The 26,554-nt window shown below is 39.6% G+C and overlaps 1 protein-coding gene across 4 annotated transcripts in view; it reads left to right on the top strand.

Annotated features, from left to right (window-relative positions):
- Positions 1–26,554, top strand: part of TSPAN12 (tetraspanin 12) — a 62,525-nt gene that overhangs the window by 6,328 nt on the left and 29,643 nt on the right. For all 4 annotated transcript variants that reach the window (XM_084616882.1, XM_084616883.1, XM_084616880.1 and 1 more), the window contains 2 exons: positions 10,060–10,142; positions 13,775–13,910. In XM_084616882.1, coding sequence (XP_084473008.1) covers positions 10,063–10,142; positions 13,775–13,910 — 216 coding nt within the window. In that variant the 5' untranslated portion in view covers positions 10,060–10,062. The remainder of the gene's footprint in view (positions 1–10,059; positions 10,143–13,774; positions 13,911–26,554) is intronic.

Here is a 26,554-nt window from a genome sequence, read left to right as displayed (position 1 = left end):
AATGATATTTTTTTGTCTTTACTGCTTCAGAAAGTTCTGAGGCAGTCTTAGTAAGAGAGGAGGATGGGAATGATGTTGCACTTACTAACATGTAGCTGCAGCTGTCCTCAGATTCTGAAAGTTCTTTCCTTTTATATGGGAGATGGGAGTAAATCTACTGCCAGTACCTTAGTTACTGTAGCACTAAACAGTAATGTGATGGTAGGCCTGATGATACTTGCTATCCCATTTAATAACTTTCAGTCAGGGTCAGCTGGGTCATAACTTAGTAGTCTGGTTGTAGGAGCTTAGTAAAAGCAATTGGAGTGCTGTTACAGCTGCTGGTCTGCCTGCTCAATAACTGAGAGTCTTCAGGCAGGTCTATACTTAAAACACTGCAGCGGTGCAGCTGCACCAATGTAGTGTTTCAGTGAAGACCTCCATGAGAGGGGATAGCTATGTTGACAGGAGAAGCCCTCCCATTGACATAGTGCTGTCTACATTGTGTATTAGGTCGGTATAACTGTGTTGCTCAGGGGTCAGTGCTATGAAGTCAACATTGTCTGTGAATCTATGGTTATTCACTGCTCTCCCACGTAACATGACTCTTCCCATTTCATCTTTCAGTGCTATAGCCATAACTGCTTCCAGTACCAAGGTGAACAAATCTGGTGACAATGTGCATCCTTGTCTGACTCCTACAGTTGTCCTGAACCATTCCATCAGCTTCTTGTCTACTCTCTCTGTCCTCATTGATTTGCCATAGGTGTGTTCTATCAGATTGATCAGTTTCTTGAGAATCCCATACATTCTCAAAACTTACCATAACCCTTCCCACCAACTGCTATCACAAGCCCGTTTGAAGTCTGTAAAGTTGTGGTAGCAGATTCAGTTGTGTTCTGTGCACTTCTCCAATATCTGTCTCATCACACGTAGGTAATCTGTTGTACTTCATCCTGGTCTAAATTTGGCTAGTTCCTCTGCAAGTGCCACTTCCATGTACGTCTTCATTTCTCCTCTGCAATGTCTTGCTGAATGCTTTTCCGAGCACGCTCAATAAGCTGATTCCTCTGTAGTTCTTGCATTCACTCTGATCTCCTTTTCGATACTGTACTATTATTGCTTTCCTTCATTCTTTTGGCACTTGTTTTTGTTTGTAAATCTAGTTGAATAGCCTGTGCATTGTCTGTACCATGTACTCCTTGCTTGCCTGCAGCAGTGTTATAGTTATGTTGTCCCTGCCCAGCACCTTTTTCAAATGTTCTATCAAGGTCTTTACTACTTGTAAGAATTCCAATATTTGCTCTCCCTTGTTTGTACTGGGAAGCTTCTCCAAGACTGTTTCATCTATTGTGTTCTGCCCATTGTACAGCTCTTCAAAATATTCTTTGCTTCTTTGTCCACAGTTATTTGCCTATGATTTTCTTTTACTGCTGACATCTTCAACTTGTATGTCCCACACAGTTCCTTTATCTTGCAATATAATCCCTGTGTCATTTCTCTTTGCGTATTCTTCTGTTTCTTTACATTTTTCTCTTATCCAGACATTTGGCTCTCTTCACATCCTGTTTTATCTCTCTGGTCAACCTAGGCTATCTACCCTGGTTTCTTTGTTGTGGCCTTGTAGCCCAACACTTGTTCAGTTGCTTTTGTAATCCTATCTTTTACACTATTCCATGTCTCTTCAATGTTCATTTTTTCTTTCACCAGAGACATGATATTTTTTCCTCACAACTTCATTGTATTTCTTCCTGCTATCTGGCTCATTCAGTTTCTCCACATCATGGTGTCAGTTTCAGTATTAACTGCACCTTTGACCCTCCCCCTACCCCAGTCTTCCTTGAGGTCACCCTCTTAAGGTTTCTGGCTCCCATCAGTCATCTCTTTTGGGCGGAGACCCACATCTTTCTCCTTCCAGACTGGAAGTTTAGTCTTACAGTCCCTCTGCATCTCACTGTGGTTTCCCCAGCAGGTCTGACTGGGGTCCAGCACCTCTGGTTGAAATCTCCACAGGGGCTATAACAATGTACACCACTCACCAACCAACCTTCACAAAGTAAGGTACCCTGAAACTGTGACATGCAAATCTTTGTTCCTAGCACTCAGCTGCAACCTTATTGATGCCTGCATTAATCCAATATCAGCTGCAAGTAACCTGCATGATAACACACATGATTTTCATCTGCGATTCACAAGTACAGAGTCCATCATGTTCTTCATTTGCCCATCTGGTGATATCCAAGTCCATTTCTTCTATGACTTTCTTTGGTGATAATAAACATGTTATTTCACCAGGTTGTTGCTTAGGCAGAAATTTATTAACCTTTCTCTTCTTCTGTTTTCTTCACTGAGTCTGAATCTGCCATCGAATCGGAATTCCAGTCCGATACTACTTTTGCATTAAAATTTCCCATCACCAATAACATGTGAAATTTCTTGTATTGTTTTCTGTAGATTATTATAAAATCAGTCAATTTCTTCCTTGAGTGCCTCTGAGGTTGGTGCACATACTTGTACTATTGTGATTGCAGATTGGTGCTAAAGCTGAAGACAAGCCAGACTCTCATGGCATTTAACCTGATATCTCCTTTCATATTTTAAGGTGAGATTCAGAATAAAATCCAGTGCAGTTACCATAATAAATACACATGTAGTATCTTGTAACTTCAGTTTCTGTCTTTTATACTTAAACTGGATTGTTATGACAGCAAAATCAATGTATCCTCATTTCATTAAAGTCAAATCCGGAGAGAAGCTGTTTCCACCGTTCTCCAGCATCAAATGACTTCATTGGGTGTTGCAAGGAGTTGGAGCACCTATGGATTCAGTCCTTTGGCTTTAGATAAGGACTGTTCTCTTGAAGAGACTTTTCTCAGCTCCCATATATGAAGAGAATATTCCAGCAGTGCTGTAGGAAGGGAACTTCTTTCTACAGAACTCAGGGTTATTCAGTGGACTTTATCCTGCAGAGCAGGAAATCACAGCAAGACTGGATTTTAAAGGGACAGGAGTGTATTATTTAATAGCTATACTTGTGCTAATGTTTTCCCAATTAAGAAGGAATCCTTAGGTTATATTAGTTATCTAATATTTTTAGATTGTTGTAGTGCATAAAGGCCTCCGTCAGGGCTCTGGTTAGGGGATGTACAAAGATATACTATAGAAAGATAGTCCTGGGTCTCTTTTTTGTGGGGAATGTGAAGGGGCATTTGGATTTATATGTGGGAGAGGCAGGGCTGTCAGAGTAAGAGGTGAATGGGTAAAGGGAGGAGGGAGGGAAAACTATTGAGCTTCATGCTCCGGGTTGGTGTCTCTGCCCCCCATTTTGGAAATGGGAGGGGACGGGAATTCCCTGACAGAGTGATCCTAGTATACTGTGTCTCACTGAAGGTAGAATAGATGGCACTCATAATGTAAATGTGTGTATTGACTCATCCCAAATCTCTTTATGCATTAGATATGTCTAGCCCCATGGAATTACAGCGACTGACTGATATCTCAGCCTCTGCAAAATGGTGTTGGTGGGGAGAGGGAATTTTGACAGTGACACTGGGGAGAAGTTCCTGTTAGCAAAGGCACTAGACTCCTTACTGGCCATGGACAGCCAAGGGAAATATAGCCTTTAAGGCCTGATTTAGAAAATCCACACAGTTAACTGCATGAAATTCAGTGCATCCACCTTGAGGATGAAGGTGTGAGCCAGCTCTGTCTATATTTGGACTGATGGCTCCAGGGAAAGTAAATATTTCAGAACCGATGTTTAGAACACTAAGCCATGGCGTCCAACAGCATGAATGGTCCATTGCTCTTGTGGGTACTTTCTCTCATTTTCTCTTTAAATTGACCTCTCTCTTTACAGAAAATGTTTTTGCCAATGCTCCCCAATCCCTTCTCTGTTGCTATAGCCTGAGAATTTCCCATTGACTCAACGCTCTGTGGAAGGCAGCAGACATAGGCTATAAAGAAGAATACTTGTATTTCTCCTATGTAGCTTTCTACTCCTCCAAGCTCCAATAATATATCTGTGTAAATATTTATTATTACTTAAAAGAATTGCATAGCATTTCTTATTAACCTTCACAAGTGGTATATGCAACTATTGATAACCCCATTTGACAGGCGAGAAACAAGGAGGTTAATGTTATGAAGGTCACAACAAATTGTCATGTCTAAGTCTGTTGGCTCATAGGTAAGGCCTAACCCACACTGGTGTCCAGAAAGTAATTCACTATTTCCTTTTTATCTATAAAATGGGCCTAATAATATTTTGTCCTTTATCTGTAGATCTAACGGCACTAGACAAAGGTCTGTGGGCACACATCAGTAGTTTAGACAGCATAACAAAATACATTGTCATTTGGAAGCAATTTTTCTGATAAGTGAGGTTGTCTAGGGCATGAGACATGAGTCTTTCACATCAGAGATCTGTGCTTTGCTACGAAGTTCCTATGTGACCTCGAGCAAGTCACTTAACCTCTCTGGATCTCAGTTATGCCTGTTTTATAAGGGAAATAATATTTGCTTGCTTCCTGGAGGAGCAGTATGAGGCTTTATTTAATAAGAGGTACAGGTGTTGAGAGTAGTCATGGAGGAGATGGGTACAAAACTGAGGACTCAGTCCTCTCTCTACATTCTCTTATGCCAAGGGACAATAGTGTTGGAATGTGAGGGGGAAATTGGTCCCTGAGTATTTCAGGAAAAAAAGAAACAGTAAATAGCTAAGTTAGCTACAGTTATGCTGTGCTGAGCTGTGAGTTTAATGATGAAAGCCCATGCCAGAATGTTCTGTGTATGCACTAAGTGATTTTTTTACCAGGTTGCACCTTAGTCAAACCCAAGCCAGTTTTCACTGGACCACTCAATGACCCCTTAGTGAGGGTTATTTTTATACTAAAATTAAAGCCCGGATTCTGAAACCTTTACTCAGGGTGAATGGTATCTTACTGTCCAAGTAAACCCATTCAAATTACAGTAATTTTTTGTGTGTGGAGTAAAATGCTACTCAGCATGAGTAAGGGAATCAGAATCTGACACTAAGATTTTTACCCCATCCATTTGTTTTGATGCAAGAGGTGTTTTGTTTTTTTAAAACATATTTTTTAATAACGTAGAAAATTGTTTCCTACCTTCTCCACATATTTCCAAATGGATTAACTGTTGTTGCTCAAATTTTCAAAATAATATAATAATTAATAAGAAAATCTCCTTCAAGCAGATTGTAAGCATGGCAAATTTCAGCCCAACAAGTAATTTTTAGGTTGAGTGACCAAAAAGTTGCTAAGAATGGAAACGAATGCAACCTTAGTTACAAGGGTCAATGCTCTTCCCCCTCTCTTTATATAAACATATGTACATAGCTTAACTGAAAATATCAAATTTATTTTTCCAAATTAGCCATGACCTTTCAGACATCATAAGAAGCAGAGTCATGAATGAAGTTCTGCAGGCATGCTTAATGAATAAAAATACCTTTGATATTTTCTTTTAAGACATGTAATATCCAATTTATATAAAGCCTCTTAACAATAATTTAAGACGTAACTTGTGCATGGCCATTCCTAGCTCTCTGAATATGTTCTTGTACATCCAATTTCTTAGTTGTTTGAATGGGATACAATCAGACTTCAAAATGAATAAAACTAATTTGAAAGTTGAATGTCCGTATGTGATTTAAACATTTATTTTGATGATCTTTGAAAACAACATTATTTATTATCTTTATTTTATCAAGGTGAAAATAAATTTAATATGATAGGAAATTTTATAAACTCAGTTTCATGTTGATGAATATATAATGTAACAAATATTAAAAAGCTTACTGTTATGCTTACGACACAGAGTGGGGTCCACAGAGAAATTGTCGATTAAAAACTTACTGATGTACTGATATTATTACTAATGTAGTTGAAATTATTTTTGATGCTTTTCCCCCCCATTATACTGTACCCTTTGATAGTCAAAGACTATCTGGTATAGCTTCCTTGCTGATTGATAATTCAGTGCTAAATTCATAATGCAAACAATTGGCTGAAATAGGATCTGCCAATTTTAATTCCTTTTGGCCTCCCTCCAGAAACAAAACAAAACACATCACCTTGCCTCTTTCAACTTCTCCTTGGAAATTGGATTGCAGCAGGCTGTTGATATATGACTGCCATTGCTTGCCCCGTAAGGCTCATTTGCACCCCAGGATTTTTTTTGGGTGGCTGATGTGGCTCCTTCCTGAGGGGATTGCGAACACATGAGGCCAGATCTTCAGCTGGTGTCAAGTGATGTAACTCCAGGTTACACCAACTCAGGATCTGGCCCAGGGTTTGGTGCTGGGAGATGCTAAGTGCTCTCAGTTCCACTAACTTCAGTTGGGAACTTTGCAGGATCAGGCCTATGCTGAACAACAGCCTCCTTTTTCCAAGTTAGAATGTTATGGGGTCTGTCTCTCTCCTCTCTCTCTGTGACTATGCCTACACTGCAAATTAGAGGTGTGATTACCCTGCCTGTGTACATGTACTTCCGCTAGCTCTCCTCGAGCTAGCATGAGCATAAGCAGTGCAGTTGAGGCAGCATGGGCGGCTGAGACGCATAACCTCTGATTTCAGGTAGGTTTGTACTCAGCAAGGTTCAGCTGTGCCTCTGCTTCTCATGGCACTGTAGCTACACTGCTATATGGACTTGAACTAGCTGTGCATGAGGTGGGGAATCACACCCCTACCGAGGAGAGTAGACATAGCCTGTGTGTATAAAATAGTGGGAAAATGGAATTCTTTTTTTCTATGGTGCATAGATTTAAAATTTGCATGTTATATTGAAGAGATGGAGGAATGATGACTAGAAGAATCTTTTTTTTAATATACTAAATTAAAATGACTTATGTGTAACAGTAGAGTGCACCATATTCAAGTCCATAGACACAGACAAAGAGAGTTGATCTGGAAATCCTCAGAATTCAGGAGGAGGAGGAGGAGGTGCTGAGGAGAACAAATGACATTATAAGCACAGATGCTGTGTGGGTTGATGATTTTTTTTTCCTGGAGTCAAAAAGCCAAAAGTTCACATTATATTTATATACATAATCTAGCTGCCAGATGGCTTCCACTTATAATCCCCTGTTTCCCTCCTTCTCCTTCCCTTTTTTTGTAGGGAAATAGACAGGGTTTTGTTTCCGAATAGGAGTCACTATGCAAAGTATTGTGTACACATAGCGTTGCCATCCATAATTATTGACATTAAAGTGTTCTGTGTTTTTTAAGGGCAATGGTCTTTTTAGTGAATCTTTGAGAACTATCAAAGAAATATTATTTGTGGGTGGCTAGAGAGGGAGAAGAAATTAATACAGTTCTAGGCTTGACATTGTCTGTACCCTCTTGCAATTCCTTTCTACAAAAAATCTGGAGATATGTAAATTGAGTTTGTTTGGAAATGAAATATACAAGGAATATTTTATTCTGTGTAGGTGAACATGCTAATTCAAGGACTGTCATTATCATAATTGTAGATTTTTATCACAGAATTATGATCAGAGTTTTCCATCAGTATATTTGGTATTGGACTTCAGAGTGTGAAACTGAAGCTAGAAGAATTCCTTCCATGATATCTGTTCTTTATATGGGGAATGTGTCTCTGTCAGTATTTCATCATAACAGGAATGAGAGAAGAGGATCTGCCTGATTCTTAATATAATGTCAATTTATGCTGACTGCAATTTAGAGTGGTGCCTGCACCTCCCCCCCCCCCCAAAAAAAAGGCATTTCCTCTGTGTGTAATATCCACTGTCTGATGCAAATTTAAGAAAAGGAATCTCTTATATGTAGTGTATGTCATGCAAAAGGTATGTTAGCTTTGCCATTAAAGATACACATTAAAGGAGAGCAGCAAAGGGGAACTGGATGGCTCATGGGACTATGAATGAGATCTGAAACTTTTCGTATGTAGGTTGTCCTTATAAGTCTAGTTAGCATTAGCAGTGATAAAGTTGTTGGTATAGGTTATAGCTGTAAGTAAAAGGAATTGGTAGTTTTCTTCCAATGCATAGTAAACAAATGTCCACATGGTATAAAATCAAACACTTCCCTTAGTCTAGTGCTGAAAAAAGCACTGCATTGTTTAGCAAATGAGAATTTCTTTCTGTTGCTGTTTCCTCTGCAGTATCTATTTAACTTCATCTGGAAGTTGTTGAGGAGTAAGGATTTGATGGTTTTCTCCACCTCTATTGAGCACTTGTGTTGGCCTTTCCAATAATACAGAATGAGCCAAATGCATCCCAATCTTAATATTTCTACTATACGTTAAACCAGACAGTAATATTTACAAACACTTTATCTCTGTCACACATATTTATCAAGGGGGTTTTGCCTGTTGATCATGTTGTAGGAAAATGGTTCATTCATAATGTCAGAAGTGCCAGGGACACGCGCTTGTACAGTAGTCTTGTGGCTTTTGTAAATACCTTTTGTCAAATGCTAGAAACAAGAGGTCCATTGCTTGTTCAACATTTTATGTTGCTTGTCTCTTCTTCCCAGGCAGGATTTCCTGGACTTTGGCTCAGAAATGATCCCAATTCTTTTCTTCTTTTTACTTTGTTAATAGCTTCCTGAACAGCAGGTCTAAACAGTAGAAGAAAATGCTCTCTACTCTCCATTTCCCCAACCAAAATAGATCTCCCACAGAGCTTTAAGAAAACATGCAGTGAACGTGGTAGAATTTTAACATGCACTGACTTTTAGGAATACAAACACAGCATACAGTCCACCTGAAGTTCCTGGTGATGTTGCTTAGAACCAGGACTGAATTCTCTATTAAGTGCAGTGATTTTGAAAAGAAGGGATGAAGTAACCGCTGGGACTTCCCATGAAATTTTAAAAGCAGAAATAGCCTGCTATAAGTGTGCTGCAGGCAAAGAATCCCAAGAATGTCATAAGGACACAGAGAAACCATTCAAATGCATTAGTTTTGTGCCAGTTGACTAATTTCTCGTAAGTATTGTTGTTCGCTGTCAGGGCACGCATGAAGCCAGCACTGAACTAGATAAGGGAAAATCTGAGACCCCTCAAAAGGAGACAGTATTACTCATGAGGGCATCGTAGATGCACCACTCAGTAGAAGCATTGCTGGGACTGGCACTTCCCTTCGTGTGGAGGGAGAGGTGGGATGGAGGACCATGGCAGCCCACTGGCTAGCATGCTGCAGAGATTTCCTAGCAGAAACCTACTGGCTAGGAGGAGAGCCTGCTGTGGGGCAATGGCTGCTCCATGGCTCTTCCCTTGAAAGTCCCTCTCTTAATGTGTGGCACCCCAACTGCACAAAGTTGCCATGGGGGCTTGCAGGGGATCCGTGGTGATTGGTGAGCTATTCACAATTAATTATTTGCATAACAGTAGTGGCTCTGGCTGCATCTGAGATCTGTTGTGGTTGGTGCTGTTGATACAGAGTAAGCAGCAAAGAGCAATAAAGCTCACAATCTAAACAAAGGCTTGTTATCCCCATGTGACAGATGGGGAAACAGGCAAGGAGATTAAATGACTTGTTCAAGGCCACACAGTGAGTTTGTGTCAGAGTGAGAAATTGAACCCAGGTCTTCTGAGTTTAACTGCAAAATGATCACCGTCCTTCTCTAATAAAATAATCATAATAAGCTGATTTGATTAGTACTTTTGTCCCCTTCACTGGGATCTGGGATCGTGCCTCACAGGTTGCTGGCTTCATATGTTTCATGATAACCACTGGAGTTCTGATGGGAAATCTTTGAAAGAGTTATTGATGCTGGAAACAGTAGTAACTCCCCTCCATGCTTCTGCCCTCCTTAGGGTCTACTACTGGGGGCAGGATAGGGGTGTCAGCCAATATTAGAATTACACCTTTTAACAGAAGAGCAAAGAGCAGGCCTTCCTAGGTATCAGTTATACAGACTGGAAGGGAGATGATAATTGTAACTGCCTCTCTAAATACTTAGATAACCAACTCCAAGCACGTGTAAGCACACCATGGGAAAAATATTGTTCGAATAAATGATACAATGGATATTTTTGATGATTGATCCTACATGAATTTTTAAATGCTTGATAAATAACACCATTTTTCTTTTAGTTGATGTCCATCAGTGTGTTGGGTGTTTCTGCTTGGATGAGGGACTACCTGAATAATGTCCTCACTTTAACTGCAGAAACAAGGTAAACTTTCTTCCTTAAACCTAATTATCCATGTAGCTGAATGATGGTGTTACAGTTTATCAAATTTAGTGGGGTTTCCTAGTTAAATTTTCTATGCTGCATCTGAGAACCCCTCAGTTAATACACATTTTAGCACACAATGTGATGTTTTTTGAATCACTGGAATCAGAGATGGTGTCAGAGGACACATCTACCTGTAGTGCCCCCTCCTGGTCAAATTCTCTGGCATCCTGCCTCCATTTCTCCTTCATAGGTTCTCGGGCATGATCCACAGAGGCTTATGTCTATTAACAAAGAAGAAGAAGCGAGTTTATTAACATGAAATTAAACCCAAAGCAAAGTCTCTTTGATCTCTTCCCCCTCATCTCCCACTGGGCAGAGCCCCCTCCTTCCTGAGGTCTGACTGGCTCTAAGCCGTGCATTGGACTGATCAGCTCTTCTTAGGATCTGCAGCTTCACTCTGCTCCCCAGCTTCCTCTCTGTTTCCCTCTTTATAAAGCCAACATGGGTTCCCTTAATGACCAACTGGGCAGCAGGTAGCCAGTCCCCCTCTCTCTCTCAAGCCTTCCTATGCCCAAAGGTAGCTCTGTGGTCATCTTTTGGTCAAATTTTCCAACCAAGTGGGCACTACTACCTCTTCTGCAGACATCAGGAAGTCTGGCAAATCTCTGTTGATACCCTTTGTGGATACCCTGCTCGCAAACAATATAACCAAAGGTTATCTAGCACTATGCCCAATACACTTTATATGACTCATGTAGTTACCAAGAATTCTTGGCGTCTCATAATTTATAACATGCCAGACATTCTGAATGTCCAGTCTTTGGGCTATCTGTGGAATAGTCAAGCAAGTCAGGCTGTTACCCTGGTTACTTTTATGTAATGCTGTTTCATGACCTTTTTGGAAAGAGCATCCCTGAATGTACACACACGCGCCTCTTTCACCTTTGGGAAAGTCCATAATATCGAGCTCCCTTTTGGGGTTTCCAATAACTAATGTTTTGACCGCCTTACCTGAGGCTTTCAGGATTCTTCTTAACTGAACCCACTTCTGTTCTTCCTCCATCCACATTGTTTTGTTAATGTTTTATGTTTTCCTCGGTCAAGTCACTGGTTTCCTTTCCCCATCTCCTCTTCCTCAAGGATTTGCTCTTTCATTTCCAGAGAGGGGCAACTTGGATCTTCAGTCAACAGATGGACCTCCTGGCTGAATCCTTCTTCTTTTCCCTGTCCTTTGAGGCCATTCGTCTCATCTTCTTTCTGTTTCAGCTTAGTGCCGACACTCATCTTCTGATGCATTTCCTTCTACAGTTTGCTGATTTTCTCATCCAGCTCTGTTCACTCTTTCATCTTCCATAAAATTTTACCTGCAGCTTTTGGAGCTGGACTTCTTCTTTCCTCTGCTTGTGCTCTGATTCCCCATTGTCCTGCAGAAGCATCTTCACCTCTTCGGAAAGTTCCATATGCTTGCTCTCCAGAACCTAGTTTGCCTCCTCATGGTTCGTTTTCACCTGCTCAGTTTGTTTCAGATGCTGTACCATAGAATCATAGAATATCAGGGTTGGAAGGGACCCCAGAAGGTCATCTAGTCCAACCCCCTGCTCAAAGCAGGACCAATTCCCAGTTAAATCATCCCAGCCAGGGCTTTGTCAAGCCTGACCTTAAAAACCTCTAAGGAAGGAGATTCTACCACCTCCCTACCAGCTCCTTCACAGCTTGTGAATGTTTCTACCTCAGCTTCTGGATTTGTGCCTCATCATCTAGGGTTGTCATCAGAAAAGTCAGTTCTGGTTACTGCTTTGACCTGAGTTCCCCTTGTGCAGTTGTGGAGTCTATTGTGTCTTTTGGCTCTGTTTTCAGTGCCTCCAGCTCACCCAGAAGCAGGACCTGAGGGAGTTCTTTTATGTGAATCTCAGTGACCTGAGATTCCAGCTTGTGGATTTCCTGCTGGTCTATGTTCTTCTGGGCTGCTCCTTCTGCCACCTTAGTCAAGGCTCCTTTTAGTTTCTCCTCTTTCTCAGCCAGTTGTCTCTCGAGTACTGTGATCAGAGGCTGCAGCTCAGTATTGTGGTTGTGCAGCGTGGTGGAGTTCCCCTCAAGCTTTCAAGTTATCTCCAACTCTGGCATCTGCTTTTTTCCATGAAGCAGTTACTCTGACAGAGTTGTGACCATGGCTTTGTGCCCGTTCTTGAGTTTAGTGAGACTCTTAGACTTCTCCTGGGTGTCTATTGTAGCCTTCTCCAACTATAGCTTCTATCTGGCACTTTCTTCTGTGTTTGTACCACAGGGTATCCAAGCCCCATTATACCCATGGGCAGTGTTTTGGACTGGCTTCCAGTGTGCTTCTTGAAGGAGGGATCTCATATCCAAAGCATTGATGCCTTTAGCTTGTGAAAGTTTTCTTACCTTTTTAAGGACTGCCTCTAGTTGTTAAGTTGGCTGAGCAACGGGAGTGAACCAATCCATAGCCTGGGAGCACCTCCATCTTATTTCCTGGATCTGAGCCTCATGAACCTTCATCCTGCCATCCAGTTTCTGCCAGAGAGCCTTCATCTGGTTCTGTAGTTTGTAGAGGTAATTGGTGCTTGTCTCAGGGAGCTGGTTATCAGCATTTTCCTAAACTTTCAGATCCTATGTAACAAATTCCACCCTTTCTTTGACAACCCCAGTCAGGGAATTCTACTGTCACTCAGAACATCTCACTGGGATTTTCTTCAGAATCATTTAAGGCCCCTGCATCTTGTTTGGTTCCTGGACAGTTGGCTGAACTCTTGGGCCATTCCTCCAGCAGCTTCCTCAGCTACTTCCTTCCTCAGCATTTTGAGCAGTATTCCTCTTCAGCTTCATTCTGTCCCCCACCTTCCTCTTCCTGTTTCCTCTTTATAAGGCCCATGTGCCTTCCCTTAAGCCAAATTGGGCAGCAGGCAATCAGCCACAGGTGCCCTGGACCCTGTTCCCTCTTAAATCCCTCTTGGGTGGCAGATGGGAAAGACCTGTTAAGTAATTTCCCCCCCTTACCTAATCCCTTTTTGATCTCTCTGCGTCTCTTTATTGCTCGTTTGGGCTACTACCCTGCAAGTATATTAAACTAGAGTATATTTTGACTGCTTCACTCAGTGTTAGTGAATTCAGCATTATAATAATATACTCTAGTTTAATATACTTGCAGGGTAGTAGCCCAAACAATCAATAAAGAGACGCAGAGAGATCAAAAAGGGATTCGGTAAGGGGGGGAAATTGCTTAACAGGTCTTTTCCCATCTGTCACAGGATATATTCTATTACTGTAGCACATGGAATATATAATATATTCTATTACTGTAGCACCTGGAAGCCCCAGTCAGGGATCAGGACCCAAGAGCTAGGTGCTATACAAACACACAACAAAAAATCTCTGCCCCAAAGAGCAACACTCTAAGTATCCAATCTTCCATAACTTGGGAGAATCATAGGACTTTAAAAACACCATTTAAATAATTTCCATGATCCCAGACTGCTAACACATTTTAAATTATGTAGCAAACAGTAAATGTTGTTTGCTTTTTAGACTGTAATATTATTATTTTACACTTAGGTACTTGGATTTTGGGGTAGTACTTTATTATTTTAATTCTGGGTTGTATTTGATTTCAGAGTGGAGGAGGCTGTCATTTTGACTTATTTTCCTGTGGTCCATCCAGTCATGATTGCAGTCTGCTGTTTCCTTATCATTGTGGGGATGTTGGGGTACTGTGGAACAGTGAAAAGAAACCTCTTGCTTCTTGTATGGGTATGTTTTCACCTTCAAAAACAGTTAACTTCTATTTTAATTAAGCAAGGAAGAAAAATGTTTGCAATCCCTGCCCCTAGATGAACGTCCTATCTTGTGATTATTTTTTAAATCTTTTTTAGTTATGATGTCAGTGTTGTATTATAATTGCAAAGCTCACTGCAGGAAAGAATTAATCATACCAGGGCTTGTTTTCTCTACTGGGGAGATCGATGCTGCCGCAATCGATGCAGCGGGTGTCGATTTAGCGGGTCTGGTGAAGACCTGCTAAATCGACAGCAGAGCGCTCTCCAGTCGACTCCACTACTCCAGCTCTCCAAGAAGAATAAGGTAAGTCAACCGGAGAGCGTCTCTTGTTGACACAGCTCAGTGAAGACATTGGGGTAAGTCGACCTAAGGTACATAGCTGGAGTAGTGTAATTTAGGTTGATTTACCACCGTAGTGAAGACAAGCCCCCTGGGTGCACTAAGTTATGATTGAAAGGCAAGCAATGTGAATTGCAAAAACCTAGTTGATGATAGTAGTGGAGGAATCATTCAGAAAAATTCTAGTACTAATCAGTGCAGGAGAATGAGTCTGAGTGATCTGAAACAAACCCTTATATTCTAGGCCTGACTTTTAGAACTAACTTCTTAATTAACCTGGCTTCTACTTCTACACCCACAATCAATTGTAGGCACAAATAACAGCATTTATATGTCTAACTAGCTGATTTGCGACTGTGTGGTTTGAATTCTATTATTTGTTTCTGGCGTTATCATTGAAAGTTCTGTAGCACTAATTATTATTGTGTTCTGCTAGTTGCAACAGTAGCAAGCACCATTTGTCCTCTGCTGTATTTCTTAAAATCTCAGTATTGGGATTATTGTTTCACGATTCTGTATTTTAAGAGAAATGCTCATTTTAGCCTACAGTAATAGAATAGGAATACATTTAAAAAAACCAAAAATCTATTTCCCGGCTTGATCTTGCACCATCGAAGTCAATGGGAGCAGTAAATTACAGATTTACTAGTTCTGGCAGGAAAGTGATAAAAAGAGATTTCTGTAATTTGTGACTGCATAATTACTTTGTGAATTATATTATTTACATGGGAAGACAGTCTTTTGTAGCTTTTTCGAGGCCGAGCTAACTCTCAAGCATTAGTTATTACATTACATGATTTTATAAAATAAAGGGGTAAATCATTTTTATTTTATGTAAACAGAAAAGTTGTTGACATCATGAGACCCTTTAGGTTTTTATTACATTGTCAAATTATACTTTTGCCAGAGTTTTTAAGATTTTTTTATATATAAAACACTTTTATTGTATGAAAAAAATCACTAATTGCTATGATTTTAAGACAAAAATGAAGGTAAATACACTATGAAGCCCTGTTAATTGTCATTTTATATTTGGCTGCAAATTTGAAAAAAATCCTTTTCATTTTTTTCAGAATTAACAAACAAAAAAACAAAAAAACCCTGGCAACATAGGAGGTGCAACATTTTATTTAAAATGCCAACTGAGAAGAAGAAGAAATGGTTATAGTTTTTAATACAATCTGGAAACAAATTAATTTAATGTGTATTAAACAGTCAAATCACATTAAATCAAAACAAAATATTCCTACAGCTTAACTTGCAATATTTTACTCTCAAGAGCCTGGGAACTGGCTCTTGCTGACCAGACTGATAAGCAAAAAATAAATGATATCTTCTTAAGTATGACACACTCTTTGACTAATTGTTAAATAAGCAGAGTGCTGTTGTACTGCAGAGATGCACAGCCATAAATCAATACTCCATTCACCAAACTAATCAGAAAAGTGATGTATCAACGGAACAAGCTTTTGAAAAACCAGATTAAGTGAAAGATAAGGAAAGAAACCAGGTGTAATACATTAACAGCCTTCTCTGTCATGCTTTTATTTTTCCTTTCAAGATACACAAACGGCTAAAATGACTAAACCCAAAAATGTTTGGAACCAAGGCCTGAAATTCTTAGGCAATGTGTTTTAATTGAATGTTTTTTAAAAAAATCTAATAACATTTAAGAATCTTAAAATGTAGATTCCCCCCAAAATGAATACAATAACACAACTGAATAAGTAAAACTTTTTAATGAAGAGCCAATCTAGCAATCATTAGTAAATTTGTACCACTCTGAGCGAATTGCAGTCATTTGTTCTTAAAATTCTACTTGTAGTTAAATATTTGAAAGCTTTTCAGCTTAATATGAGCTAGACACATAAACTGAACTGACATGTTTACCCTGCTTAATAACAACAGAATGTAACCACAAGATCATAATTTATCATCTTCTGTAACTTACGTGTGATCGCTTGACACTGATCTAAACTGCGAAAACTTTAAGTTGGTTAAAATGGAGTTTGGTCTGTTTATGTAGATTTGATCTATTAAGAGTTTATATGTTTACATATGCATATGCAATCTCTGCTCTTTCTCGGGGTGTATATACTATATACATTTGCTTAATTTAACTCTGAAACTTAGTTTCTAGTATCTCTTGTTGATCTGACTGTTATGTAGATATAATTTTTATTTTTTAATGTAAATTGTCTTTAGTATTTATATTCATGAAGGTTAGTGGACTGTGTGACTGAAGATGTCTCTTATAAAGATACCATGTGCATTATGAGCAGCTGTAATGTAAATTTCTTTGCTCTCTGTTAATAATGACCAAAGCCCTGAGTGGAGATGAATACTTTTAATGATTCAGGATTTCTATCACCTCTCTTGAGGATTTCTCCTAATCAGAGATTGCCTATTGTGATAGTATCTGTGTGGTGTTTGTAGAATGGCCTGTTTACTGCTAGGCAGTGAGATGAGGCTACTAAATTAATTTCAGTTAGGTTTGATTGCTGCCCGTAAGATGAAACAGCCAGTTATTTACTATAGCATTCAGCTGATGCAGTTTAACAGCACTAGTCCTATAATGGAAGCCTTGGCACGATGAAAGAACAATCTTTTATACTGTGAATTTAAATCAGTGCCATTCTAAAATTAAACAGATATTACTAAGCAAGTAAGTCCAGTCATTCACAATTTAGTGCAATACAACTTTGTTGTATAGCCTGTTTCCTTTGTAATTTCAGTATAGGAGCAAATGTAAGAAGTAAAGGCAAATGAGAAACAATGTTAACAATTTAGGGCCCCAATCCTGAAGGATACAGTGTGACTTTAACTTTTATTGTTGCCAATGGGAATTGAAGCACTGATCGCTTACTAGAGTAGCCCCTAAGAGAGCAGACTAGTTTCCTGCATAATGAATGTAGAATGAAAGATGCTGGCATTTAAAGATTTAGGTCTGAAACACACTGTTGCTGGATCTGGTTATGAAAAAACATTTGAAAGGCATACGATTTAAAAAAATACTCAAGTTGATAAATTCATGGGAGGAGGATATCAGGATGCTGTAGTAGATTTCACTAATTTTTCATTTTTCAGCTTTACAGGTCTTCTTCTAAACTAACTTACGCCTCATGTAAGAATTACTTTTGTGTTTAAGTTAAAAATGAAAATCGTCTATTTCTCTTCCATATGACCTAAACTGAAAAGGAGATTTTCAAAGGCACAAAAAACATTTAGGTGCCTAACTCCAAGTCTTTCACCTAACTGCCCTTTGTGCCTGGAAACTCACCCTCTGAAATGATGGAGCCCAAATTGTGGGTGGTGGTGGTTGTTGTTTGTTTTTAAAGAGAGGGGAGGGATAAAGAAAGGGAATACTGCAAATAAGGTACTAGATTTATAAGTGGGAAAACCTTTTAATAGGCAAATTTAATTAATGCATCTGACACTTATCATGCAAGGTTATATTAATTTGGATAGCATTAGTGGCACAATCTTTACATATAAAAATTAAAATCTTCATTATTTTTCAGCTAAAACAATATAAATGTGTTTCCCCTCAATATTAAGCATTCAGGTCATCTTTTTTTTTTTTCTTGAGTACAAGGAATATATTTTCCAGTACAATGATTCTCTGCATTTCCTATTGTTTGTATTGTAATGTTCCTTTACCAGCATTCAAGGTTACTGATCTTGAAAACAAATTCATTTTTCCATATGATTATTTTGCAGGATGGTTCCATGAGTAGGGAGCTAGCCCAGGGCTCTGGAGATCTGGTTCAGTCCTCTGCCCATTTTTGTTATTCTGCTCTAGACTCTCTCCAATTTGTCCTTCCTAATTGAAATACTTTGCATTTATCAGTATTGAATTTCATCTCGTTGATTTCAGACTAATTCTCTAATTTGTCAAGGTTGTTTTGAAATTCGAATCCTGTCCTCCAGAGTACTTGCAGTCCCTCCCAGCTTGGTGTCATCTAAAATTTTATAAGCTTACTCTCTACTCCATTATCCTAGTCATTAATGAAAATACTGAATAGTATCAAACCCAGGATTGACTCCTGTGGGACCCCACTACATATTCTTTCTCTGGAAGGAAATCTTGTTCTCTATGGAATACGAGTTACAAAAATCTATAGCAACACCTGGCTCTTTGCAGCTCTCCTTGCTCCTGCCAGCATGGGTTAGTGAGAGTCAGCCTCTTGATAATTGAACTTGAGTCTGTCTTGTGGCAGCAGGTATTGCTGTAGTTATAGAAGAATCCATTGTGACCCAAGTACAGTATTAACAAAATCACAGCTGCTCCATTACCTTGTATAAATATTTGGCACAGGAATTTTGTTATTTACAAACTCCAAGTATTTCATTATTATTAACCAGCCAGTGAAAGAGAAAAAATAAATAACTGACAGAGGTACTTAGCATTGGGTCTGTAGAGTTTAGCATTAGACAGAGCAAAGACTGGAGTTCATTGTTTTCTGATACCATGGCTTTCATCAGCTTGTTGTTTATTAAAACTCATGGTGCCTAATGTGTAGCTGAGGAAGTAAGGGGCAAACAATTTTGTAAATGTCTCTCAAAATGTATTCTCCAGTGTTTTAAACTATAAACTTACTTTTGTGGTTAACGCATTGTATATTTCTCAAGCAAGTTGGCCTATCTTTTTGAAAGATGGATTTAAGTGTTTTTGATTGTTGTAGTATAATATTTATGGGAAGCCAGATCTGCACCTAAATTTTTAAATTCAGATTAAAATAAGGATTATTTGTATTTGAGAAATATATATATATACATATATATGGAGCTTTTACTGGTTTGGGATTTTTTAAGTCCTACTTTTCTTTTACTAATTTTTTCCTTAAAAGTTTGCAACATAGTTTTTATTTTAAACCCCTGTTGTTAGATACTTGTTACTTGCTGAAACAATTAACCTTTTCCATATAAGGCCTCATCTCTAAGATGAAGTTTTTGAGGTGATGTTTGAGTGAATAGAGTTCAGATATTTTTGTATTAGAATAGGGTGGAGAGTTAATCTATTTCCTGTTCTGACCAGTGTTTTTCATTCAAATAACTCGCATGGGTGGATTTTGACAAGTTAAACAGCAACATTGAAGTGACCTCATTGCATAACCTCACCAGAGGGTAAAGCTCATCTGTCCAGAGTTCGAGCTTTCTCGGGGGCTGGCCTGAGATTGTGGGATGAATTACCACGAGAACTAAGGATCATCACAAATGTCACTACCTTCTGTTCTAAGTGCAAGGCACATTTCTTTGTCCTTGCCTTCATAAACACATAACAACGTACGTGTGTGTGTGTGTGTGTGTGTGTGTGTGTGCACGCGCGCAAGCATGTATCACAAATGGTAGAAAGTGCTGAGCATCTTATGGAGCTACTGGGAATCACAGCAACTACAAGTATATAGGATACAGATGATGATACACTAGAGCTGTTTCAGTCACCCATATGGAACCATCCAAAGAGAACTGCATCTGGATCATCAGGGGTAGCCACAAAGACTTCATTGCCAGAACCATGTGAGAAGGTTGGCTAAACCAGATGGAGACATCAGGGTGCCAGCAAGGGAAATATCTGGGTTAGGTTAGCTTAAAGACATGAAGGACAGAAGATATGGTGGGATCCAATTCTGAAAGGGTGCTCTGTACCTCCATCTCAATACCCATTGAAGCTGGGGAATGAGGATGCTCGGCATTCTGTAGCACTGGAAAAGTAACTGTATGGCAAGGTAGGGATTACTTTTCTGCACAGAGCTCTGACTATACAGTGCTGCTGGCATAACTCCTGCCCCTCGATCAGTAAGAGTAGGCAGCTAACGTAAGGAGCTGCATATTCTAGTGGCCCATCTCCCACCCTTTCCAGAGGAGCAGGTGTGCTGCTGGTGGGAGTGCCCAAATCCTCCTGTGAGTGATCGGGATTGATGCAAGTGCATATGCTCTGTTCATCCCACCTCTTGCAACTAACATCAGTCTTGAACACTCTGTTACATAGTGCATGGGCAGAGCTGATGCTCTAGGTCAGGACCCTATTGCCCAGCCTGTCAGGGAAGAGCCATCCAGTAACCACTCATAGTCAGATGGCGCTGCAGGAAAATGGCTCCTAACTGTGGCAGCAGGGATGACTGTGTGATATGGCCACCAGCACAGTGGCAGTTGTACATCACACTGGACTTCTCAGTACATGTGTGCAGTAGCAGACAGCCACATGCCTGTCTGTTGGTATTGGAAATGGCTGCACTTTCCACCTTGTGTTTGTATCAGCAATGTATAGTGTGGTTCTAGCTTTGGACACTTTGAGTCACTGTGACAACTATTTGTAAACTGTGGCGGTGGGCCCAGAAAAGCCAGGTGAGTGGGGATATTTTGTCTGCCCTATGTGATATGCTTATCGTCCCCTGTAACAGTAGATTTAGAAGGACTCAGGGTCTAGGTCTGTGTCTAGCCTGGTAATTAGAGCAGAGTGAATAACTGATTTATTTTTTTGGTTCGCTGGCCATTCTGAAAATTAAAAAAAATATATATTTTGGGTGGACCTGAAAACAAAAATGTCCAAAATTTTTGGTGCGTCAAAAAGTCTAAAAAAAGGTTTTAGGTCAAATGACACATTTAGTTCAACCCCAAGCAAAACGTTTTGTTTAGACTTTTGAGCATTTTTAAACTTTTAAATTTTTTTAAATAAAACCAAAGGACATTTTAGAATCAAAGTGGTTTCAAACTGAAAATTTGAAATGTTTTGATTTTTGGAAAATTCTTTAGTTTTTTTTTTCTGACCGAAACAATATTTGGCAAAACCACCATGAATTCAGTTTAATGTTTCCATATTACTGAATCGATATTTTGTGCCAAAAAAGTTTTGGTCAAAAAACTTCACCCAGCTCTATTGTTAGTACAACTCGGAGGCTGCAGTGAAGCTAGCTTCAGTGCTCCAACTATGCATTCCTTTTGGCAAGTATGGAATGTGGAGTGATGTCCCCTCAGGCTGGCCACACCCTTTTTCCTGCCCAGCCTTGCCTTTTCCACCAGTTGCACAGAAAGACACACCTTTGAGCGCATAGGGGCTGCACAGCTGGTTCTGCAACCCTGTGCTGATTGTGAAACAGCATTAAGTTTACTTATTTCTGGGAGACTTGCCTGGAATCAAGGAACATTTCAAGAACCTTGGGGGTGCATGGGGCAAAGGGCACCCTATATCAGTACTGAATTGGGTTGTTAATCAGGGGAAAGAGGCTTTTGTTGCTCGAAGAAGCATTTTTGTATGAATTGCCTTTGTGAAAAAGGAAAAACCTATTGAAAAGAATAATTTGATTCATTGGGTTGTGCAGAAAAAGATGACTAGTTTTTAATACAGATCCTATGATACTGAAAGGGAAAGAGACCTCATGAGAGGTGAGAGAACCTGGATTTGTGCAGGAAATGGCCCAACTTTATTATCATGCACATTGCGTAAAGAGTTGTCACTTTGGATGGGCTGTCACCAGCAGGAGAGTGAATTTGTGTGGGGGGGTGGAGGGTGAGAAAACCTGGATTTGTGCTGGAAATGGCCCACCTGATGATCACTTTAGATAAGCTATTACCAGCAGGACAGTGGGGTGGGAGGAGGTATTTTTTCATATTCTCTGTGTATATATAAAGTCTGCTGCAGTTTCCACGGCATGCATCCGATGAAGTGAGCTGTAGCTCACGAAAGCTCATGCTCAAATAAATTGGTTAGTCTCTAAGGTGCCACAAGTCCTCCTTTTCTTTTTGCGAATACAGACTAACACGGCTGTTACTCTGAAACCAGACATCATGCTGTAATTTCCTCATGGCAGGGGTACTGTCTTCAACTATGTCTTGTTGAATGCTTAAACCTGATCTTTCAGGGACACTTGTGCCTACATGAAGCCCCATTGACTTACAGTATCTGAGCTTTAGCTAGTGAATAATAATAATAAGTATTTGAAGGCATTAATCTAATTCCTAAGTGTTTATTAATTTCTTCCTTACCATAAGGGAGAGATGGTAAAGTAAATGTTGGTAACAGAACAAACTGATGTCTCACAGGAGAATATGCATGGGGGAAGCTGTTTACTCTTTATAATGAATTTTGTGTTGGTCTAATTAGAAAAATACACTCAATAATAACGGCAGAAGGACTAATCAGAAAAAGAACATATATCTGATATATCTGAATATTTCAAATATATCTGAAAATTAAAAACACAGGGATACTGATCTAGCTACAGAAAAGTAGTTCTGAATTATAAGAAAATGAATGGTAATAGTGCAATAGAGTTGTGTAAAATTGAAAAAACAACAACTCTTGTGTAGAATGAAGTGATTTTGAAAAGGACACAAGCTTTAAATGATTATTTGTACATACTGATAGAACTTGGTAAACTGAGACATCTAAACTCTGCAGACATCAGATAATTTGGCTGTGGAAAGTATCTATTTTGAAGGACAGGATGGCACTCAGTGGCCTACGTTGTGAATTAGTAGTTTCAGTCCACTTCCTTGTTGATATGTGTCCCCATCACCCATTCAAAACATTGCCAAATTAACCGCTAATCCCCTCAAAACAGGGTTGAGGACATAGCTGGGGCAGCATGGGAGAAGCTTTCACTGCAGGAATAGATAAACAGGGGACTTCAGTTTCCTAAGCTGTCAGTCTGACTCCTTTTACAAGTAATAAATCAATGTCTGAAAATTGTACCGGGGTGAATCCTTTCAATAGCCTCTATAGCTAATTAGTTCCAAACTATAACAAAGTAACAAGTGACTGCAAGGTTTTTTTTACTAGACTTTTCATGGAAGGGGTCTGGTTCCCATTGGTAATCAAACACATTTTGTTGGTGGTCAAATGACGCAGACAGATGTCTGGATGGCTTGCAAAGGCTGATGGTTTCAGGCTGTTAGCCATTGGGAAATACTACACATAACCTCTTAGAATGTTTTGGCATCTGTTTCACATACCATGTACACCAGTCTTTGAGAGTTTCCCTTAAGGTTTCATTCTGCAGCTGCTTACCCTTGGAATCTCCTCTCAGCCCTTGTCCTTCTTTCTCAGCTCTTTCCTGTCATTGCTTCCATGTGGAACACATTGCCCAAAAAGGTGCTGTAAACAAGGCAGAGCCTCTGAGGAGGTCAGATATGCTGATTAGCTCCTTCAGTCTTTGTAGTGTTAGAGTTGCAGTTTTTCTGAAGTCTGAAAAACCTGGTGTCTCTCTTCTGGTGGAAAAAGCCACTTGGGAAAAGGAAAAAAAATATTGTAAAAACAGCAGATTTCATTAAATGAAACACAAAACACAGTGTGATTCACTAATAAACATACTTATTTCTCAAATAAAAAGGCACATATTCCCCCAAAATGGAAAACTTTTTCAAGATACCACCTGTTCTCCCCTCTCTTCAACACCCACTGACAGCTGACTCCATTCATTAGCACACTCCCTCTTCAATCACCCATGACTCCATCCATTTCCTGTTATCCCAGGAATCTAGATAGTTTTCTTATAGTTTGCTAATGGACAAGTTTCTTGTTCTCATCATTTCATGTGATGGGATACATTTAATCATTTGTGTAGGAGGCAAGATTGTAAGCCTTGTGATTCTGGCTTGCAAGGCCAGAGTTAAGATTGCAAATGGGGTGAGACTCTGACCTGCACCTATCAGAGGCACAGAACAGAACTTGTAGCCCAGGTATAAGGGAAGAAGGTTAAGTGAATTTAAGCCACCTTTGTGTGACCGTTTAATCTTGGGCTGTTCTGTGGCTCCTGGTGTGATTTAGACAGCCCTGGGGGCCTATATAAGGTGATGTTTTCACTATGCAGCTAGCCCTGGCTTTTACCCAGGTGTTTTCTTCAACGTCTCCTCTTTCCACACGCAAAAACTCTGTCACCCAAGTTGGGAGGTGATTCAACCCGTCTAGCTGGCAATGACTGGAGGTATACTCTAGAGCCCAGGTTCTGTTTTCACTTAGGCTGGTAACATGCCCACTTTACTTGGAGGACTATCAGCACTCCAGTGACTTACCCTGTGTCCTCACTGCAAATGGCTCAGCTTACTGCTGCAGAGAGAACCGTGGGATATAGTGACACACATGGTTAGCGGTGTGGCTGCTAACACCCAGGCTAGGCTAACCCCACTGCTCAGACCGAGGCACCAATCACACAGGCTAACTCCACAGGTATGAAGACATACCCTAAATCATGGCAGTCTCTTTGGGTCTCTCTTCCCATTCCCAGCCCAACATGGCACCACCCCCTCCATTGTTTGTGAGTGGGGGGTCCTCAGAAGTCAGTTTGGTGGCTGTCTTACTCAGTACCTGTGCTATGGGACTTGTCCCCTGGCAGAAGAGAAGGATTTGAGAAGCTGTTTACATGGCTCTTGCCTTTTACTGAGGGAAACTACCCCATGACACTTCCCTTTAAACTCTTTAGTTAGTTTCTTTTATTCACAGATTGAAATTGGAGCTTAATATTTCTATCTCAAAAATCTTTCAGATATGTTATATTCATGTAAATGGTTGAGACATGGTTCAAAATAAGAACAATAATCTGTAGCAATTCAGCAAAAACCCATTCAGTTGTTTGTTGTTTGTTTGTTTTTGTTTTAAATAAAATTGAAATCTTTCTCTCTCCTCTCTTCCCTTCCCTTCCCTACCCCCCCGCCCCCGCAATCTCCCTCCACAATCCTGCTTGACATACTTCAGTAATGAAGAGAAGCGTTTAGTCACCAGGGTTTCTACCTGTTGCCAGAAAAGCATAAACAAAAATCCTAGTATTCATGATGCTGTTCATTACGAGCATCATGGGGAATGTCCAAGACAAGTAGAAATCTGTAGAAGTATGAAGGATATATTCTGTGATGCCTCCTCTGAATAAAACATTTTTATTGTGTTTTTTATTTTGTATCAGTACTTTATATCCTCTTCTGCAATTGCGCTCAATTACAGCATGAAAAAGCCCTATCTCTCTCTGTAGGACCAAAAGCAGCGGGAGAATGATTTTATATTGTGAGGTATTTCTACTGTGACACATTCAGCATTAGTTACTGGCTGCAAAATGGGAAGAGCTGGCATAAGCACCTTGAAAGTGATACAAAATGTCTGAGATTTGATGCACTGGACAGTGATTTTTGCTTGCCAGCACTATTCTTGCATTTGCAACTGAATGACTATTATGACTAAGAAAACACCTGTTCCCACAATGTATTCCATGCTTGTTGTTGATTCATTTAGTTTAGTAAAAGGAAGCAAAAATCGTGGCACATTGCAGCTAATGAGAAATTAGTTTCATTGCTCTATTTTTAACATTACATGGAGGCAAAAGGGAAAAACAGGAAGGCATATGTTTGGGGCCATGGTGAGTTTGTGTTTTTAAGAATAACACCAGAAAGGTTTTTCTAGCAGTAGTTTTCAGTTAACTTCAGTAATCATTATGTGTGCACAGTGAAAATTTGTGATCTTTACACTGATTCCCGTTCTCCTCCCTGATACTCCACCAGCCTTATAGCAAAAACAAAATGGAGGGCATCTGAATTAGCATAAACAAAGTAAATTTACTACCACCTTTCATGTTGTACTTATCTTTTCTTTCTTTTTCTATTATTTATTCCCTTTTTCTCCTCATCTATGTCCCAGTTTCATTGTCATCTTATCTCCAGTCCATATTCTTCCTCTGGCCTGTTATATATTATACTGGACAGTTTCTCTGTTCTGCTCAGCTTTTGCTTCTAACACTCTGATTCTGTGCTTTGGCCCTGGTAAAGTTTACGGTACCTTGAGGGCTGCTGTAACTTGCACCAGCTGAATATGGTCTCCTATGGACTTGGGATAGATGGAGTGGATTGTGCTCTGGACACTTTCCTGATACACCTTCTGCACCAGAGATTGTGGGGAGGGAGGTGTAGCAGTTCGCTATGCTGATTTTTGCTACGGCTGTCAATTTTAATCCCAGTTAACTCACACGATTAAAAAAAAAAATTAATCATGATTAAAATTAATCATGATTAATCGCAGTTTTAATTGCACTGTTAATAATAGCATACATTTATTGAAATATTTTTGGATGTTTTCTACATTTTCAAATATATTTCAATTACAGCACAGAATACAAAGTGTACTGTGCTCACTTTATGTTTTTTATTACAAATATTTGCACTGTAAAAATAATAAATAGTATTTTTCAATTCACCTCATACAAGTACTGTAGTGCAATCTCTTTATTGTGAAAGTGCAACTTACAAATGTAGATTTTTTTTCCCTGTACATAACTGCACTCAAAAACAAAACAATG

This window comes from Lepidochelys olivacea, assembly GCF_965140295.1.
Source record: "Lepidochelys olivacea isolate rLepOli2 genome assembly, chromosome: 1".
Taxonomy (NCBI): domain Eukaryota; kingdom Metazoa; phylum Chordata; order Testudines; family Cheloniidae; genus Lepidochelys; species Lepidochelys olivacea.
The sequence above is the reverse complement of the archived record's forward strand: the minus strand, read 5'-3'. Positions and strand labels throughout refer to the sequence as shown.